General features: G+C 48.0%; 1 protein-coding gene across 1 annotated transcript in view; it reads right to left on the reverse strand.

Annotated features, from left to right (window-relative positions):
• Window positions 1-17360: 17360 nt before the first annotated feature.
• Window positions 17361-18815, reverse strand: part of LOC131278918 (anthrax toxin receptor-like) — a 52799-nt gene continuing 51344 nt past the window's right edge. Inside the window, exon 16 of the mRNA XM_058299555.1 lies at window positions 17361-17594. Coding sequence (XP_058155538.1) covers window positions 17361-17594 — 234 coding nt within the window. The remainder of the gene's footprint in view (window positions 17595-18815) is intronic.

The following is an 18815-nucleotide window of genomic DNA, read 5'->3' on the forward strand; positions in this document are numbered from 1 at the left end:
TATGGCATTTTCATAAATGCCCTTTAGAATGCCAAGGAAGTTCCCCTCTCTTATTTTTTTCTAAATGTCTTCATCACAAACAGGTGCTGGATATTTTCAAATGTCTTTACTGTGTCAATTGAGATGACTGTATATATATTTTTTCCTTCATTCTATTAATGCGGTGAATTTGTTTGATTGTTTTCTGTTGAATTAGCCTTGTATTTCTGGGATAAATCCTAGTTGGTCGTGGTGCATAATTATTTTAATATGCTATTGGATTCATTTTTTGTCTTTATTTTTTTAATATTACATTTAAAAAATATGAGGTCCCCATATACCCCCCATCCCCCTCATCCCACTCCTCCCCCCATAACAACAATCTCCTCCATCATCATGAGACATTCATTGCATATGGTGAATGTGGCTTCATTTTGTTTTGGTTTTTGCAGCTACATAAGGAAAATTAGCCTGCAATTTTCTTTTCTTTCTTTCTTTCTTTCTTTCTTTCTTTCTTTCTTTCTTTCTTTCTTTCTTTCTTTCTTTCTTTCTTTCTTTCTTTCTTTCTTTCTTTCTTTCTTTCTTTCTTTCTTTCTTTCTTTCTTTCTTTCTTTCTTTCTTTCTTTCTTTCTTTCAGTTGGTGCCAGGGATTGAGCCTAAGACCTCATACATGGGAAGCATGCACTCAAACCACTGAGCTACACCCAGTCCCCTAGTTTTCTTTTCTTGTCATATCTTTCTCTGGTTTTCTTTTTTTTTTTTTTTTTTAATTTTAATTTTAATTTTTTTTATTATTGACTTTGTAATAATATTACATTAAAAATATATATGTGATGAGAATAACGGTAGTCACAAAATGACCTAGGAAGAGATCCCTCCTCTTCGAATTTGGAAGAGATTGAGAAAGTTTGGGTTAATTCTTCTTTTGAGTGTTTGGTCGAATCACCAATAAAGGCACCTGGTTCTGGACTTTTCTTTTGTCGGAGATTTTTGATTATTGATTCACTCTCTTGTTATAAGTCTGAAAAGTTCTTCTATTTTTTTTTTTTCTTGAGTCCATTTAGGTATACTGTGTGTTTCTAGATTTGACCTTTTCATCTAGGTTATCAGATTTGTTGGTGCATAATTGTTCATAGCTGTAGCAGTTTGATATGATTTGAATTCTGAAAATAGATTATTGGATTTGTAATCTGGTCTGCACCTCGGTGTGGTTACGTTATGATTAGGGTTTTGATTGGGCCGCATCATAAGGGCATTGAGATAAAAGGCATGGCAAAGGACAGAGTTGAGGGTTTTTTATGTTGGAATTTTGATGTTGGAGTTTGATACTGAAGCCTTAAGCTGGAGCCCCTTGAATTAAACTCACAGAGAAAACAGAAGAAAGCCCCAGGAAGATATGAACCTGGAGCCAAGGAAGAAGCAAGATCCTGGAAGGGAGGAATCCAAGAAACCTGAACCCTTACAGATGTCAGCAGCCATCTTGCTCCAACATGTGAAAATAGACTTTGGTGAGGGAAGTAACTTATGCTTTATGGCCTAGTATTTGTAAGGTCCTCCCCAAATAAATACCCTGTATAAACCAACCCATTTCTGACACCCCTTTGGCTGACTAATACAGAATTTGGTACCGAGGAGTGGGGAAATGCTTTTGCAATTACTTAAATGCTGGAATGGTTTTATAAATGAGTAAGGGGTATTTTTTGGAGGAATTGTGAGATGCTTGGAAAAAAAGACCTACAATGCTTTGAAGAGACTGTTGAAAGCAATGTGGATGCTAGAGAGACTTTATGATGCCTTAGAAGTAAATTGCTGAGAGTTGCTATTCTAAGTTAGCAACCCCTGCTGTGGGCTGCTATTCTAAGTTAGCAACCCACGAGGACCGGGCGGGCTTCCACGGCTCAGCGGTGAGCCCCTAGGCCAGCGCATAGGCCTAGGTTCTCCAGGCGTGGGGGACGGGCGGTAAAAACCACGGAGACAGCCTATGAGAATGAGCTAGTCCAATTTATTGCGGAAATACACTGGATTATATAAGGTCGGGTCAAGGGAGGGGTAGGGATTGGGGCGGGTAAACTACGGGGCGGTAGTGGATAGGCGGAACTGTGCAGGCAGCTATGAGGTAGGCGGTGAAGGATAGCAATGGCTGGAAAAGGGAGATAACAAAGGCTAGGAGGAGGGGTGAAGGGAGGCAGCAACAATTGCTCCTTTTGTTTTATAAAAAAAGGGTGTGAGAGAGTAGAGGGATGGGCTGTGGAGGGTGAGAGAAAAAGGGGGCAGGATTGACTGGCGATGGGCAAATGACATATCATTTGGCCAGAATGTATGCATAGCCCTTAGGGTTGGTGTGTGCCGGTGCTAGACGAAATATCTAACATGATGTTGCGCACGCTTTTTTGGGGTGGATAGCGCTGTGGCTAGCTTAACTGCGAAGAATTCTCAGACGTATAGCAATAAAGGGGGGCGGAGGGTGCACCCAAGCCCTTTACGCCGAGGGAAGCGAACCCGTACCGACGGCTAAAGTCAGAGAGCTTCACAGCAAGCAGCTTCACAGGCGGGATGTACAGTGGGAAGGGGGGTGAGGACGTGGTCGAGATTGAGGAGTGGAATTAGAGGTAGCAAGACATTGGTAATGGATTTGCACGAAAGAGCTGAATACTGCATGGGATACAGTCTTGGCTTGATCTTTGGCAATGCTGAACACTCTCTTGATGCCCCAGGGGCCTACAGTGAGAATTAAAATGACGACAATGAGCGGACCTAGAAATGGAAGGAGGTAGGGGAGGAGGGCATGAAAAAGATTAGAAGAATAGTTTGCGTTTTCTCGTTCTTTGCGGCGCTTTTCTAGTCCTTCTTCGACCTTTTTCAGATTGTCTTCGACTAGGCCGGTGGAGTTGGCGTATATGCAGCATTCTTCTCCAAGAGCAGCGCAAAGACCTCCTTCTTTGAGAAGGAGGAGGTCGAGGCCACGATGGTTTTGCAGGACTACTTCGGAGAGAGAGTTAAGAGAGTCTTTTAGATATTTGACAGCTTCGCAAAGATAGGTTATGTCTTCATCTACGGCCTGTCTGAGAGAGAAGAGGGCAGAAGACTGTGTGGTGAGGGCAGCGATGCCGGTGCCTGCCCCTGCGAGACCCAGAAGGGAAGCAACAGTTAGGGCTGCTGTGATTGGTTCTCTTTTTAGTAGGTGGAGAGAGGTTTGTTTGCGCAGCAAATGGCGGAAAAAGTCAGTGTCAGAGTGGTAGAGGACTCGAGGGGCGAGAAAGATAAGCACACAAGTTTCATTATTAGCATCGAGGGTGGCGACATTGAGGCAGGGGGTTAGTCCAGTGGAGGTACAAAGCCATTGAGAGGTGTTATGAGGAATTAAGAATCTGGTAGTAGTGTCGGGAGAGGAGTAATTAGAGCAAACACTAAGGGAGGGGTGAGGGCCCCGACGAGAGTGAACACAGTGTCCTGTGGAGGAAACAGACTGAAAGTTTAGGGGGACAGAAGAGGCATTCCAATTGCATCCGGCGGGATTATGTTCGGAGGATTTGCTGAAGGAGAGGTTGGTGGCGACAGGTTCATAGAGAGGAAGGGAGGGGGAGAGGCAGAGCCAACAGCTTCGAGTGAGGTTGGGGTAAGATGTGTTTAGGGAGGTGTATGAGGCATTGATTAGTTTGAAGAGGGGACTGGAGTACTGAGTAGGGGGCAAGTGAGGCTTAGGAGCATGGGAGCTGAGGGAGGCAGTGGTAAGGGGGGGTACCAGGTGAGGGAGTGGACGAGGTGGAGCAGAGCGGAGGTAGAGAAGGAGGAGGAGGCAGTGCCTTAGGAAGGTTGAGAACTCGATTTGGGCTTATAGCAGAGGGACGTGTTGCAGTGGTTGCATGGCGCTTTTGTATGGTGAAGAGGCTGCCGTGGTGGTAGCCGTGTGCATATAGGCGAGCTCCCCACGTGCGGCCAGTCAACCACTGGTCATCATTGGGATTTTTGATCGAAAACGTGATGCTGGTGGCCAGGTTGGTTCGCAGGGGGGTGGTGCTTAAGAGAGAGAGATGAGAGTCTCGATTAGGAGGATTTCGCCAGCAGTAGGCTATAGTTTCACAGCCCCAGGAGGGGCAGAAGAAATTTGTTGGGTCTTGGCAGCCAATGGCGGAAGCTGGGCAGATATAGAAACCAGTGGTGGATAAGACTATAGTCTCTTCACGAGTGGGGCCACGTTTTTCGCAGTTGACAAAGGAGTGCCGGTTTGCTTTTTGATACTTGGGCTGGAAGCCGGCGAGCTGACAAAAGGGCAGGGTAAAGGAGGGGGCACCTGCAGTTACGTTGAAGGAGATGAGTTTGTCAAACTGAGTGAGAGTCCAGTTGAAAGGTCGGTGATTCTGATTGGCAGCGGCCGAGAGGGCGAAGAAGGCCAGGGTGCAGGGAATAGCAAGTGGATTATAAAGGGGGAGGTTGGGGGAAAGACATAACCAGCAGGAGCTTTGGGCAGAAGAGGCTAGAGACAACATGAGAATGAGGAGATGAATGAGGCGGGGGAGGGTGGGGGAGCAGGAGGCAGGGGTATGAACAGAGCGGGCTTGTCGGAGGAGTTGGAGAACTTGGCGTTCGATGGGGTCATCATCTTCAAGAGAAAGACGGCTTAGGCGGCGGGCAAAGAAGCGTTGTCGACGTCATTCGCGGCGAGAGAGCTGGTGTGGTCCCCATGGGCGACGGTGTTGGAGTAGCAGGCTCAGATGAATGTACTTGGGGGCGCATAGTAGTCATGGGAGGAGGACCACAAGGGAGGTGAAGATGCCAATTAGAAGCAGCCAGGCGACAGCGAGGAGAAGGCGTTGACGAAGGTTCCAATCTGTCGGGGCTGTGGCTGCGAGACAGACAGCTGAAAAGATTGTTAAGAAAATGAAAATTACAAGAAAGAAGCAGAGTAAGAGTGGGTGCGAGGGGAGCTTGAGGAGCATCTGCACTGAGAGTTCTTTTTTGATGAACTATAAGGCACGTTTTGGTGAAGGTCAGGCACTTGTCAACGGCGGGTTGCGGAGGCAGCAAAGGCTCTTCTTGTAGAGTATGCAGAGTTGGGTCCTTTGAGAGATCTGTAATGACAAAAGAAGGAGAAGAGAGCCCTCATAGAGGAGGGGCAATCAGCAGAAAGAAACTCGGAGAGAGCACTTATTTAAATATAAGCATTTCAGGGAGGGGCTGGTTGGTGCTGAATTTGAGCGAATGGGGCGACATCTGGGCCTCCGCTGTCAATGTTGTCTCTCACGGAGGGCATAGGGTACTTATCATTAAGGGGAACCTTGGGGACGGTGGCAGGCCTGATATAGCGCCCAGGAACCCAGAGTGGTTGTGGCTCAGAGTCTGGGAAGATACAAGCAAAACCTCTCCCCTGTGCTAGCAAGGGAGCTGGATCTTGCCAAAGGTTTGTGGCGGGGTCTTTCCAATGAACAAGGGGAACTTGCGAAGGTTGCCACATGGGTCCCCAATGTTTGTGGGTTGGGGAAAGTCCCTTGTCATCGAAGGTCAGGAGATTGTGATGAATAAGGCAGGCAGTGATGACGGCAGCAGGGGCTTTATGGGGGGAGGAAGCTCTTTCTTTTTGAATGAGTAGCTTGAGCTGTTGGTGAGTGCGCTCAACAATTCCTTGCCCTTGTGGATTGTAGGGGATGCCAAAATGGTGTGTGATGTGGTACATTTGTACGAAGCTGGCAAAGGTGGCACTGCGATAGGCTGGTCCATTGTCGGTTTTGAGATCCCAGGGAATTCCCATGAATAGAATGGCTTGTCGGAGTGCTTTGGTGCAATGTTTAGCGCTCTCTCCTGTGAGGGGCACGGCGTAGCACAGGTGCGAGAAAGTATCAACTGCAACATGAAGATACTTAAGGCGTCCAAAGGCGCTAACGTGTGTGACGTCAAGTTGCCAGCGGGAGTTAGGCCGTAGGCCACGGGGATTAGCTCCGCGAGGCTGCAAGGGTCCAAGAGGCAGCAAAGGTGCACATGTTTGGCAGGAACGCACAAGATGTTTACATGTTTCAATGGGGAGGTCTGGGAAGAGCTTTTGAATGGATCGCGCTGAGAAGTGGAACTGAGAGTGTAGGAGCTTAGCTTGGTTGACAAAGTCTCCCAGTCTTGTTTTGTCAGTGAGGTTTTCTTGAATGGCAACTGGGCATACATGGCGGCCGGATGCTAAAGCGTCGGCGAGGGCATTTCCTTGAGCTAGCGGTCCTGGCAGGCCAGAGTGACTTCTGATATGAGCAATGAACCAGGGTTGTTGCCTTTCTTCAAGCAGTCGCTGTACAAAAGCGAGTGCTTGGTCAATAGTTAAGTCACTGGGTAGGAAAGTAGCGAGTGGGAGGCTGCGACACACTTCTAAAGTGTACAAGCTGTCTGTGAAGATGTTAAGAGGCTGGTCTGGGTAGAGATTGAGGACTGCGGCGACAGCTAAAAGTTCACCTGTTTGGACAGAAAAGTCATTAGCAAACACTAACTGTCGTGGCTCAGGTTCTCTTGGCGTATATATGACAGCAGCGAATGCCTTTTTTGAAGCATCGGTGAAAGCAGTGATGGCAAAGGGGATTGGCTTTCTTGCGGGCAGCGGACGGAACGGGTTGGAAAATGCTAATTGAGATACCCCTTGTAGTAGTGGATGATGTGGATAGTGATTGTCAAAGGAGCCACGAAAGAATTCTATTAGGCTTTGCATTTGGGCATTATTCATGATGAGAGAGGTAACTTCTTTTGCATCGAAAGGCCAAACAATGGTATGTGGCGGGACGCCGTAAGTCTGTATGGAGAGAAGTACTAAGTCCGTGGCTAATGTGATCCAAGCCCTTGTGAAAGGGCAGATTTTTGGGAGTTTACTTTTTGACGTGTGCAGAAAAAGAAGAGGACCATCTTGCCATAGGAGACCCGTTGGGGTGACTGGTGTTGGCAAAACTAAGGCAAGGATTGGGAGATCGGGAGAGAATCGCTCTAGGCGGCATTGCTGGAGTGCAGCATTTACTTGTTGGATGGCTTCTTTGGCAGCTGGGGTGATGGTGATGGGACGAGCAACTGCAGCGGATGGGCTGCACTTGGTTTGCAGGAGCTCGAAGAGAGGCTGCATTTGCGCTGTTGTGATAGGGAGCGCTGATCGAAGCCAATTGATTTGTCCGCAAAGCCGTTGGAGCTCAGTCAGTGTCATGTGATCAGAAACATGGATTTGCGGGCTGGTGGGCCGAATATATTGATGAAAATGAAAGCCTAAGAACTGGAAAGGTGGCTGGGGGTTGACTTTGTCAGGTTGCACTATTAATCCAAGACTTGAGAGGTTCGTCGTAACTGCAGAGAGTAGATCATTGAGAAGTGTGTTAGAACTTGCTGCTAAAAGAAGGTCATCCATATAGTGGATGATGTATGTGTGCTCTGGATGGAACTTAGAGCGTAGTGGCTCAATGGCATGATTGACATAGAGCTGACATATAGTTGGACTGTTCCGCATGCCTTGCGGTAGTACTCGCCATTGGAATCGAAGCGCTGCGCCCTGATTGTTGGTGCGTGGGACTGTAAACGCAAATCGTGGACAGTCTTGCAGGTGAAGAGGGATAGAGAAAAAGCAGTCTTTGATATCGATGGTGGCTGCATGAAAATGCTGAGGGACTGCAGTGGGATGCAGGCAACCAGGCTGAGGTGATCCCATTGGCTTAATATGTTTGTTAATTTCTCGAAGGTCATGAAGGAGGCGGAACTTGCTCGTGTTCTTTTTATTGATGACGAAGACTGGCGAATTGTAGGGACTGGTAGACGGCTCAATATGCCCTGCTTGTAGCTGTTCTTCGACGAGGGCAGAGAGAGCTTGCAGTTTATGAGTTGGCAAGGGCCACTACTCGACCCAGATGGGCTCCTCTGTGTCCCATTCCAGAGGGATAGGGTCAGGTCTTGAGACGGGAGCAGTAGCCCCTATAAGGGGGGGGGGCGGTGCAGCTATGAAGGCTTCTGTGGTGATTCGAGCTTTTAGCTGGCTGAGTACATCTCTTCCCCACAGGATGGTTTGGACTGAAGAAAGGACGAGTGGACGAATCTGGCCTTCATGACCTTCTTGGTCGCTCCAATGCAGAGGCTGGGAGGTTTTCCAGGAGGTAGCAGCTCCCGTGGCGCCGATGACTTGACAGCCGGTTTCGAGGGGCCAATGATTGAAGGCGGCGATTTCAAAGGGAATACAAGAGATTTCAGCACCAGAGTCTAAGAGCCCTTCAAGCCATTGTCCGTTTATTTTAAGCTCTAAGGAAGGTTTTTGGTGACGTTTGATAGGCATTGTCCACATTAAGGTTTTGGAGCTCTCTGGAGGGCCTCTTGGGGGAGGGGCTGAGGCCTGCCCCGCTGGAAGTTTAAAGACTGGGAGATACGTTGCGATGAGCGGCAATCGCGGGCCCAGTGATACCCCTTGCCACAGCGCGGGCATGGTGTGGGGGGGCCTCTTGGTCTGTGCAGTGCTACGGCAGGGCGGGGAGCTGCCTGTTGAGGGCACTCGCGGACAAAATGACCGGGCTGACCGCATCGAAAGCAGGCAGAAGTGGAGGCAGATGAGACAGCCATGGCGGAAGCGAAGGCAGCAGTAAGTGCTTTAGTCTGTGGGTCAATATCTCGACAAGCCAATACCCATTCATGTATTGGCTTATCACGGATAGGAAGAATAACGGCCCGGAAGGGTGCAAGGCACCCATCAAGAATGAGTTCTTTTGCTAACACAAACTGAGCATCTTCGTTAGTAATTTTCCGCTGGCATGCTTCTAAAACGCGTGTGACAAATGCTGGAAAGGTTTCTTGCGAGTCTTGAAGCATTTGCGTAAATTTGGTGGACTGCTTGGTAGAAACTAAAGAGAACGATCGCTGGACAAGAGCTTTTACTCGGTGCCAAAACCCTGGATCTATGTTTATATAAGAACGAGGGTCAGCATAGTTGTTAATTCCTGTGTAGGCGTCAGCTGGATCTTGGATACCCGCCTGGACATTTTCTACCACTTGCTTATCAACAGCTACTTGATAGTAAGCACGCCATTCAAGGAACTGGCCTGGTGGAAGGATGGAACGGGCTAGAGAAATCCAGTCATAAGGAAGAGCAAGTTGAACCCCTAACTCTTCTATTAATTGTTGGACATATGGGCTACCTATGCCGTCTTCTTTAACAGCTTTGTGAAGAGTTTTAACTTCTTCGGCTGTGAAGGGAAGCCAAGTCTGAGGGTGTTGCTGCGTGGGCAGCGGGTTGAGCGGGTATAGCTGGGGGGCGGGAGAATGTGCTTCACTAGAGGCAGGTGGGGAGCTGCTGCCATACGGTGGTGGCGAGGGATGAACGGTAGCAGGAAACAGATGAGAGAATGATGGCTTAGCAGCGTCAAGGCGGCAACAAACTGGCGGCGGGATATTTTTGGGCGCTGGACAAGATGGCGGAGCGGCGACGTCACTTCTAGGCGCCTGCCAAGATGGCGGTGTAGTTACGTCATTTTTGGGCGCCGGCCAAGATGGCGGCGAAGTCACGTCATTTCCGGGAGCTGGCCAAGATGGCGGCGAAGTCACGTCATTTCCGGGGGCCGGCCAAGATGGCGGCGAAGTCACGTCATTTCCGGGGGCCAGCCAAGATGGCGGCGAAGTCATGTCATTTCCGGGGGCCGGCCAAGATGGCGGCGAAGTCACGTCATTCCCGGGGGCCGGCCAAGATGGCGGCGAAGTCACGTCATTTCTGGGGGCAGGGCCGGAAGATGACGAGACAGGGAGGGGCGGGTAAAGGTGAGAGGAAGCGCCTTTGTTCCCGCCGGCGGGCTTGGACATAGGTGAAGAAGAAGCCGGAAGTGCGCCATTTTGGGCAGAGGTGGAAGAAGAAGGAGAAAGTACGTTATTTTGAGGAGCTACTGAAGCGGCTTCTGCGGGCCGTGGGGAGTGCGGGCGGGGAGGTTCGCGCTCGAGAGCGGCAGCGAGCTGGTCAGACAGAGAATTTGGGTCGCCAGGATCATCGGGCTCATAGTCATTGGGTTGCTTGACCGATTTGTCTCGGATGGCTTCTGACAGTGCACCGAGGAGACAGGCGCGTATGGCTACTAGCGCAGGCAGCAGGCCGTGCAGAAAAGACCGCTTTTCATGCTCTATGGCGGAGGTGACTCGATCTATGAGTCGAGAGTATGTGTCTGGGCTCCAGAGCTGGCAGGTGGTGAGCCACGGATTAAAAGGGAGTAGCAGGTCCCAATGTTTTTGGAGCTGTTTTAGGGAAACGCGGACTCCATTGGTATCAAGCAGGGTGGCTAAAAGCCGAACCTGAGGGGTATGGTGTGAGGATAGAGAGGTGCCCATAGTGGGAGAAGAAAAGACGGCGATGGGGTCCCTACCTGGAGAGCTGAAATGGTCGCCAGTAGACAGCAGCAGCAGCAGCAGAGAGGGGCCAGAGGGCAGTGGAAGGAAAGGATCCCGGATGAGCCCCCTGCTGAGAGTTGCTATTGTAAGTTAGCAACCCCTGCTGTGGGCTGCTATTCTAAGTTAGCAACCCACGAGGACCGGGTGGGCTTCCACGGCTCGGCGGTGAGCCCCTAGGCCAGCGCGTAGGCCTAGGTTCTCCAGGCGTGGGGGACGCGCGGTAAAAACCACGGAGACAGCCTATGAGAATGAGCTAGTCCAATTTATTGTGGAAATACACTGGATTATATAAGGTTGGGTCAAGGGAGGGGTAGGGATTGGGGCGGGTAAACTACGGGGCGGTAGTGGATAGGTGGAACTGTGCAGGCAGCTATGAGGTAGGCGGTGAAGGATAGCAATGGCTGGAAAAGGGAGATAACAAAGGCTAGGAGGAGGGGTGAAGGGAGGCAGCAACAGTAAATGATGAAACTATTATTGGAAACTGGGGGAAAGGCGATTCATGTTTTAAAGTTGCAGAGAACTTAGCAAGATTAACTCCTGGTGTTTTAAGGAAGGCAGAATTTGAAAATGGTGAGCCTGGGTATTTAGCTGAAGAAACGTCCAAAGTAAACCAGGAGAATGCACCTTGGCTTATGCTTGCAGCTTACAGCAAAATGCTAGATGAGAGAGATATGCTGAGGACTGAACTGTCAGGTACAAAGAAAACAGAAACTGATTCTGGAAATTCCAAGTCTCTGGAAATCAAGCTCCCAGATGAAAGTGCCCCATTGGAGGACTTAACTAAACCTGGGACTTGTAAATCAGGATTGAAGTTGCTGTTATCTTGAAAGACTTGTAGAAAGTCTTAGTGTCTAATGGCTTTGACCCCTGCTTCCTGCATGCTAAACCAACAAGGTTTTTGGGAGAGCTGTATGAACAAAACCACTGTCAGTCTGGAATCAAAAGGACATGGAAAGGAGAGATTGAAGGAGAAACAGCTTTAAGAGGAACATCATGGAAGCTGAGATCTGGAATTAGGACATCACCTTGGGCCAAGAGAGGAACCCCACCCATGTGTACAGAGAGGGTGAGTTAGCCCCAGCAGCTGAAGAGGATAGATGTTCCCACCCAGTGTTCTGGGAGAGTTTTGCTGCCTCAGGGTACAGAGAGGATGGAGCACATTCCCCAAGGATTATGGTGGTTAAGATCAGCACCTCACAGGTCTGAGAGGGTTGGACCTGTCCCCCAAAGGTTAGGGAAGGTCAGGTGGTCAACTCATTGCTCTGCGAGGGTTGAGCCTGTATGCCAAAGGTTAGAGGGAATGTTGTCTTCACATCACTGTATTAGAGGGATTAAGACTCTAACCTAAAGATTGGATGAGGTGTGGTAACCACCCAACACTCTTGGAGGGAGAGGTCTGGAGCTTGGTTGACACCCAGATCCTTGATGAGGTGGAACCAAGAAAATAGTCATTGGACAAGCAGGTGGACAGGGTGGGTTCCCATATGGCCCTAAGAAGAAGAAACCATCATCTTAAGAATGACTCTCAGTCTGAAATGGAATGGAGGATGCCTTGTAGGTTTACTGAACTGTAGAGGACTCATGACTCATGTTTCCCTCCCAATTTCTCCATATTGTGATGAAAATGTTTATCCTTTGTACATTTGTGTATTGGAAGAAGATGAATTGTTTTGTAAGTTTCAGAAGTCTGTAGTAGACAGGACTTGGCCCCAAGACAAACTATATTTCTTTACATTGATTGTGATATGATTTAGTACTTGCATAGTTACTGATTTAAGGTTTTTTTGAATATTGTAAAGTTTTTTTTTGGAATTCAGAGGGTGGAGTGTAGCAGTTTGATATGGTTATGAATTCCAAAAATAGATATTGGATTATGTTTGTAATCTGGTCTGTACCTGGGTATGATTAAGTTATGATTAGGGCTTTGATTGGGCCATATCACTAGTGCATTCAGTCCCCATCTCTTGGTGGGTGGGCTTCACAAATAAAAGGCATGGCAAAGGACAGAACTGAGGGTTTTTTATGTTGGAGTTTTGATGCTGGAGTTTGATGCTGAAGCCTTAAGGTGGAGCCCTGGGAAGTAAGCACACAGAGGAAACAGAAGCAAGCCCCAGGAAGAGAGGAACCCTGAGCCCAGGAAGAAGCAAGACCCTGGAAGGGAGGATCTGAGAAGCCTGAACCCTCGCAAATGTCAGCAGCCATCCTGCTCCAACATGTGAAAATAAACTTGGTGAGGGAAGTAACTTATGCTTTATGGCCTGGTATCTGTAAGCTCCTATCCCAAATAAATGCCCTTTATAAAAACCAACCCATTTCTGCTTTTTGCACCAGCACCCCTTGGCTGACTAATAATACAATAGCTGTCTTTTGTAATCCTAACTTCTACAAGATCAGTAGAAATACATCCTGTTTCATTTCCAATTTTGTCTTTTGTGTGTCTTTCCTCAAATGTTTATAAATTTTATTTTTCCATAGAACAACTTTTGATTTTGTTGATTCTCTTGATTGGTTTTCTGCTCTATATTTCATTCATGTCTGCTTTAATACTTATTATTTGCTTACTTTTGCTAACTTCAGATTTAGTTGGTCTTCTTATTCTAGTTCCTCAAGATCTGAAATTAGGTTTTGGATTTGAGATCTTTCTTTTTTCTAATGTACACATTTACAGCTATAGTTTTCACCCTGATCTTTGTTTTTGCTGTACCCATAAATTTTAGTATGTTGCATTTTCATTTTTATCATTTTCTAAGAATTTTATGATTTCTCTTGTAATTTCTCTTTTGATTGATTTTGTGTTTAAAGGTGTGTTAATTTCCAAATTATCTGTGGATTTTCCAAAATCCCTTTTGTTCATGGTTTCTAGCTTCATTCCACTGTGGTCAAAGAAGAAACTTTTCATGATTTCAATTATTTCAAAATTATTATTTATTGTGACCTAACATATATTCTGTCCTAAAGAGTGATCTGAGTCAACTAGAGAAGAATATGTGTTCTGCTGTTCTTGGGTGGATAATTTTGCACGTGTCTCCTGGGTCCCATTGGTTTATAATATTTTTCAAGTCCTCTTTCTATTTTGAAGTTCTGCCTAGATGTTCTGTTGATTATTGAAAGTCATGTACTGAAGCCATCAACTACTACTGTAGAACTGCCTGTTTCTCCTTTCAATTCTTTCAGTATTTGTTTTAAATTTTTTTGGGCTCTGTTATTAGCTGCATAGTTATTTGTAATCATTATATTTTCTTGATATATTGACCCTTTTATTAATATATAGTGAAGTTATTTCTTATAACTCTTTTTGACTTAAAGTCCATTTTGTCTGCTATTATTCACTTGGAATATTTTTCTTTCCTTTCACCCTTGGGTTTAAGGTGAGTCATTTTGTAAATGCATATAGCTGGTCATGCTTTTTACCCATTTTGTCAATCTCTGCCTTTTAGTTGGCTAGTGTAATCCATTTACATCCAATGTAATTACTGATATGGCAGGATTGACTATGGCCATTTTGCTTTGTGTGTGTGTGTAAATCTGATGCCTTTTGTACCCTACATTTCCTCCATCTCCTTCTTTTGTTTTAATTAATCTTTTGTAGTGAAATGATATGATTCTCTTCTCATTTCCTTTTCTGGATATTTTAAAGATATTTTCTTTGTGGTTCTCATGAGGTTTACATTTAGCATCCTTAATATATAACAATCTAGATAGAATTGATACTAATAATTTGCCTTCAATAGAATACACAATCTCTGCTCTTAATACTCCTCCAAACCCTCGCATAGTGTTTTTTTTCTCCACAAATTGCATCTTTATATAGTATGTGCTCAATAACATAGAATTATTCTTTTATGCTTTTATATTTTAAGTCATGTAAAAAAATAAAAAAAAATTAGAGTTACAAACCAACATTACAATAACTCTTCCTTTCTTCATATGACTTCAAGTTGCTGTCTTGTGTCCTGTCCTTTCCTCCTGGAGGACTCACTTTAGTATATCTTGTAGGGAAGTTAGAGTGGTAACAATCTCCCTCTATTTTTGGGTTTCTGTGGATGCCTTGGTTTCTCCTTCCTTTTTGAAGGACAGTTTTGCCAGATATAGAGTTCTTGGTTGACAATTTTTCTCTTTCAGCACTTTAAATATGTCCCGTCACTGCGTTTTCACCTCCATGGGTTCTGATTAGAAATCAGCAATTAATTTTAATGAGGATCCCATGTATGTAACTAGTGACTTCTCTCTTGCTGCGTTTAGGAGACTCTTTGTCTTTGCCCTTTGACAGTTTGACTATAATGCATCTCAATGTGGATATCTTTGAATTTATCCTATTTAAACTTTGTTGAGCTTCTTGGATGTTATATTCACACCTTTCACCAAATTTGGGAAATTTCCATCCTTTATTCTTTCAAATATTCTGTCTCTTTTTCTTCTACTCTGGAACTATGATATGTTGATATGGCTCATTGTGTCCCACAGCTTTCTTAGGCTCTGTTTACTTTTTTTTTCATTGTTTTTCATTTTTCCTCACCAGCCTGAATAATCTCTTGTCTTATTTTCAAGGTTGCTGATTCTTTCTTTTGCCTGTTCAGATCTGTTGTTGAACCCCTCTAGTGAGTTATTTCAGTTACTATACGCTTTATCTTCATAATTTGTTTTGATCCTCTTTTAGATTTCTAATTCTTCCTTTTGCTCATGTATAATTTTTCTGATTTATTTTAGTTCGTTGTCCATATTTCATCTCACTGAACTTATTTAGGAAAGTTGACTTACTGTCTTTGATTAGGAATTCCAGTGTCTGACCTTTCTCAGGGGTAGTTTATTCATTTTATTTTGTTCATTTGAATGAGCCATCATATCCTGTTTCTTTGTATGACTTGTGATATTTTTGCTGAAGTCTAAACATTGGATATTTTCATGTGTTAATGTTTAAAGTCAGATTCTACCACTTCCCAGTGTTCTGTAATGTTTGTTTAGTGATCGTTGAAGGCTGTAATGTGGATCAACTCTGTGTTGAGGGTCTCCTTCTACATGTAGGCCTATTTGTACTGAGCTCTCATAAACCAGCCCATATTAAAGAATTAGGTTCCTCTGTGGTCTTTCTACACATGCATCTTGCCCTGGACATGTGTAGGAGCTTTCAAAAATTCTCTGGCATGCACAAATTTCTTTTTTGTGTCCCAGCTTCCCATCCTAAAGAGAAACTCTCCAGCTCTTCCTCCTGTGTGCCAGGCAGCTTTTATATCTTCACCACATTTTACCCTGGTGGCTGTGGCTTATTTCTTCCCCATGATCTGTCTGCCCTGCTTCTCCACCCATTTTCTCTGCCCTGCATACTTTCCACATTAGGCAAAACCAGTGATCACCTTGAGTCAGTCTTTCAGGAGCCGTTGTGTGTGCAGACAGGCAGATGCACTAAATGGGACCCACCCTGTGAACCTGCAGTATTTGTCGGATGTGTGAAGTACTGATAAATGTCACAATGATGGTTTATTTTCTAGATTATCACTTAGGTAGGTTAGTCCTTACCACAATGAGTCATTTTTTTAAATGTGCATTTTTTTTTAATGAGCAGATTTTACAGATACATCATAATAAAATGTACTGCTACATTTGAAAAATAGGGGATGATGTGGGAGAGTGAGGAGGGTACGGGGAATTCCTCATAATTTCGATGTAACATTTCTGTAATCTAAAAGCTCTTTAAAAATAAATTTTATTATATTAAAAAAACACACACACAACTGCCGAGCCCCTCCCCAGGGCTTTAAGCCCCTCTCCCTCGCTCCTGGCTCTGAGTTGGCCCATTGCTCGGCCTCGCCTTATGCGGCATTTTGTCACAGGAACAACCTTCTTACCACCAGCTTGGGAGAGGATTTGCTGGCACACAGACGGCCTGGGAGGCGAGTGGGAAATGCTCTCCCCAAGCCCGTCCTGGTGGCTGGCTGGACAGACGGGGGACTCGGCTGCACAGGAGGGTGATGGGCAGGGAGGGGGAGAGGGGGCTCCCTGAAGCAGCAGCAACGCCAGACAGGAAGGCTTTGAAGGCCAATGGTTATTTGTCCCAGGGTAAGCCTGCACACACAACCTGCATACGCAGAAACGGGCCCCTCCAGAGAAATTTTTTTAAACATGGGAGAAATTATGGTTATTTTCTTCACTAGCCATCTAACTCAATCGATATTAAACTCCAAAACCTGCCATCTTTCCCCCCGTTCTTGCCGTGCACTCAATTGAAAGGCAGAAATGTAGCATTCAGGAAGACGGGATTGAGGTGGAGAACAGCCTAGTTCCCTAATGAAGTGAATGCCTGGGTGCCCTCAGTCACAGCTGCCCTTGCAGACCCTCCTGAGGTGCTCGGGGACCCCACGCCAGGTTCCGGGGGCCTGTGGGCCTGGTGATTTCACAGACACAGAGAGACCGTGGGCTACGCCTGGTGGGAGGACGCTGCTCACTAAAACTCAGCCTTCTTGGGCGTGGATTCTCCAACAGGGGCAGATGGAACCAGATGGGGAATTGTTTTTCTTCTCTAGTGGAGAGGACACGGTTCAGTGGAATCCTTCTGGGCTTGGGCACAGTTCGGGGCACCTGGACGGAGAAGTCATGCTTCCAGCTAGTGACCCTGGGGGCTCCTCACCACCTTCTATGACACGTTCAGAATGTGGGACTCCAAAGTGGGAAACCAGGAACATGGAGAAAGGAGATGAGAAATTCAAAGGCTTCTCTTTGCATGAAGTTAGGGCGGGAGACACAGGACTGGATTGACATGAAATAGGCTCTTTGGGCTTTTTCATGGAGCGGAATTTGGCAGATGGATGAAGACGAGGTGCTGTGAGAGGCACAATCCATGTCCGTCCCCCACAGGGCCCCGGGATGTGTTATTCTAGCAGGTGGAGCGTACATGCATCTCGGAGAGGACAGAAACTCACCATGTAATAAACTCTTTTAATCATCAGCAACAAATGCCAACATCTTTTTGACTGTAAAACCAAAACTGTGTGTCCACCTAAGCAAGTCTACAATCCGGGTCATTTGGTGCCTTAGCGATGGGGCTTTGCAGGCAGGGCTCGCGGAGGGCAGGCGGCCTGTGCCCGGGAACAGGGCGAGACCAGCGGCAGCATCCGGGAGGACCAGGAGTACGCACGGGGGGAATGGCAGCACCCTGGGCACACGGGGAAGGGGACCCCCCTGCGGCAAGGTGGGGCGCACAGGGCTGGGTCGCAGACCACCGGCATGCATGGGGCTCTCACTGGGGCGAACGTGAGGCACCTCCCCTGGAGGGCAGAGAAGAGAGAGAAGGTCACAAGAAGGTTGTCCGATTTGGGAGCGGAGGTTGCAGTTCCCTTGTCACGGTGGGCTGGGCTCAGGACACCTGCACCCATTGGTGGACCTTTCCCTGGGTGCTGGCCTCCAGCCTCCACTCTACTTGGTGACGAGCGTCGGCTGTCACCTCCTCTGCAGGGGCACTCCCCGCCCTCCCCAGGCCCGACCTCTGACCTTGGTCTCCCCCCAGGCCCGACTCCACCCAGGGCTGTAGCTTTGACCGGTTTGGGCCTCGGCATGTGTCTGCTGAAGGAGGACCCCTCCCCACAGCCTAGGCCACGGCGGGGCCCTGAGGCTGGGGGCTGCAGGGGGCCCCTGAAGGCAGAGGGTCTGCCCCACCCACTGTGCGAGGAAGCCCGTGCAGACCCTGCGTCTGTCTGCGGCACCTGCCGCCCCGGCGCTGCTGTCCTCTCTGCCCCTCCCTCCTGGGCTTGCCGAGGACCCCCACCCTCCACTCAAGGCCCCCGCAAGTGCCAGGAGAGTGACCAGAGCACATTGGCCCCTCCCTCACTCCCAGTAAGGAAGGGTCTCCCCGCGCCTTCGGTCAGCCCCCTGGGAGAAGGGAGACGGCCGGCCTTCTGGGACCCCCGCTCGCCTCCAGCGGCAGCACCTCAAGACCCCGGTGTCTATCTTTAGAGCCCAGCACCCCCGGTGCCCAGGAGGCCGGCCTCAGCAGGACAGGCCCGGCAGGGCCCCGGCGGGTGCTCGGCCGCCACCCTCGGCTCAGGCCCGGGGCCGCAGTCCTCCAACTCGCCCGCACACCCGTGTCCGCCTGGCCTTCCACGAGGGCCCGCCCGTGCCCGCTCTGAGCCAGGCGCCTGACATCAAGACAGCCCTGCTCTCAGGCACATGGCCCTCGGCTGCTGGAAAGCGAGCCCAGGGCGCCCATGTCCTTGAGGGGCCTGCAGAGCTGTGCACGTTGCCAGGTGAGGCCAAGGGGCCTGGAGACCCCCTCCAGCCTGTAGATGGAGGACGGGCCAGTGTGCGCGCCTGAAGCCATGGAGCTCGGGAAACTTCCATGGCAGCTGGAGGAAGCTCTGACACCGCCAGGACAGCCAAGCAGGGACTCCAGGAAATGGTCGCGTCACAGCCTCCAAGCCACCCAGGAAAGGCCACTGGAACCACGTGAGGTCCCCAGGCCCTGCTGACCTCACGTGTCCCTCCCCACACCC

The sequence above is a fragment of the Dasypus novemcinctus genome, chromosome 6 (genome assembly GCF_030445035.2).
Source record: "Dasypus novemcinctus isolate mDasNov1 chromosome 6, mDasNov1.1.hap2, whole genome shotgun sequence".
Taxonomy (NCBI): Eukaryota; Metazoa; Chordata; class Mammalia; order Cingulata; family Dasypodidae; genus Dasypus; species Dasypus novemcinctus.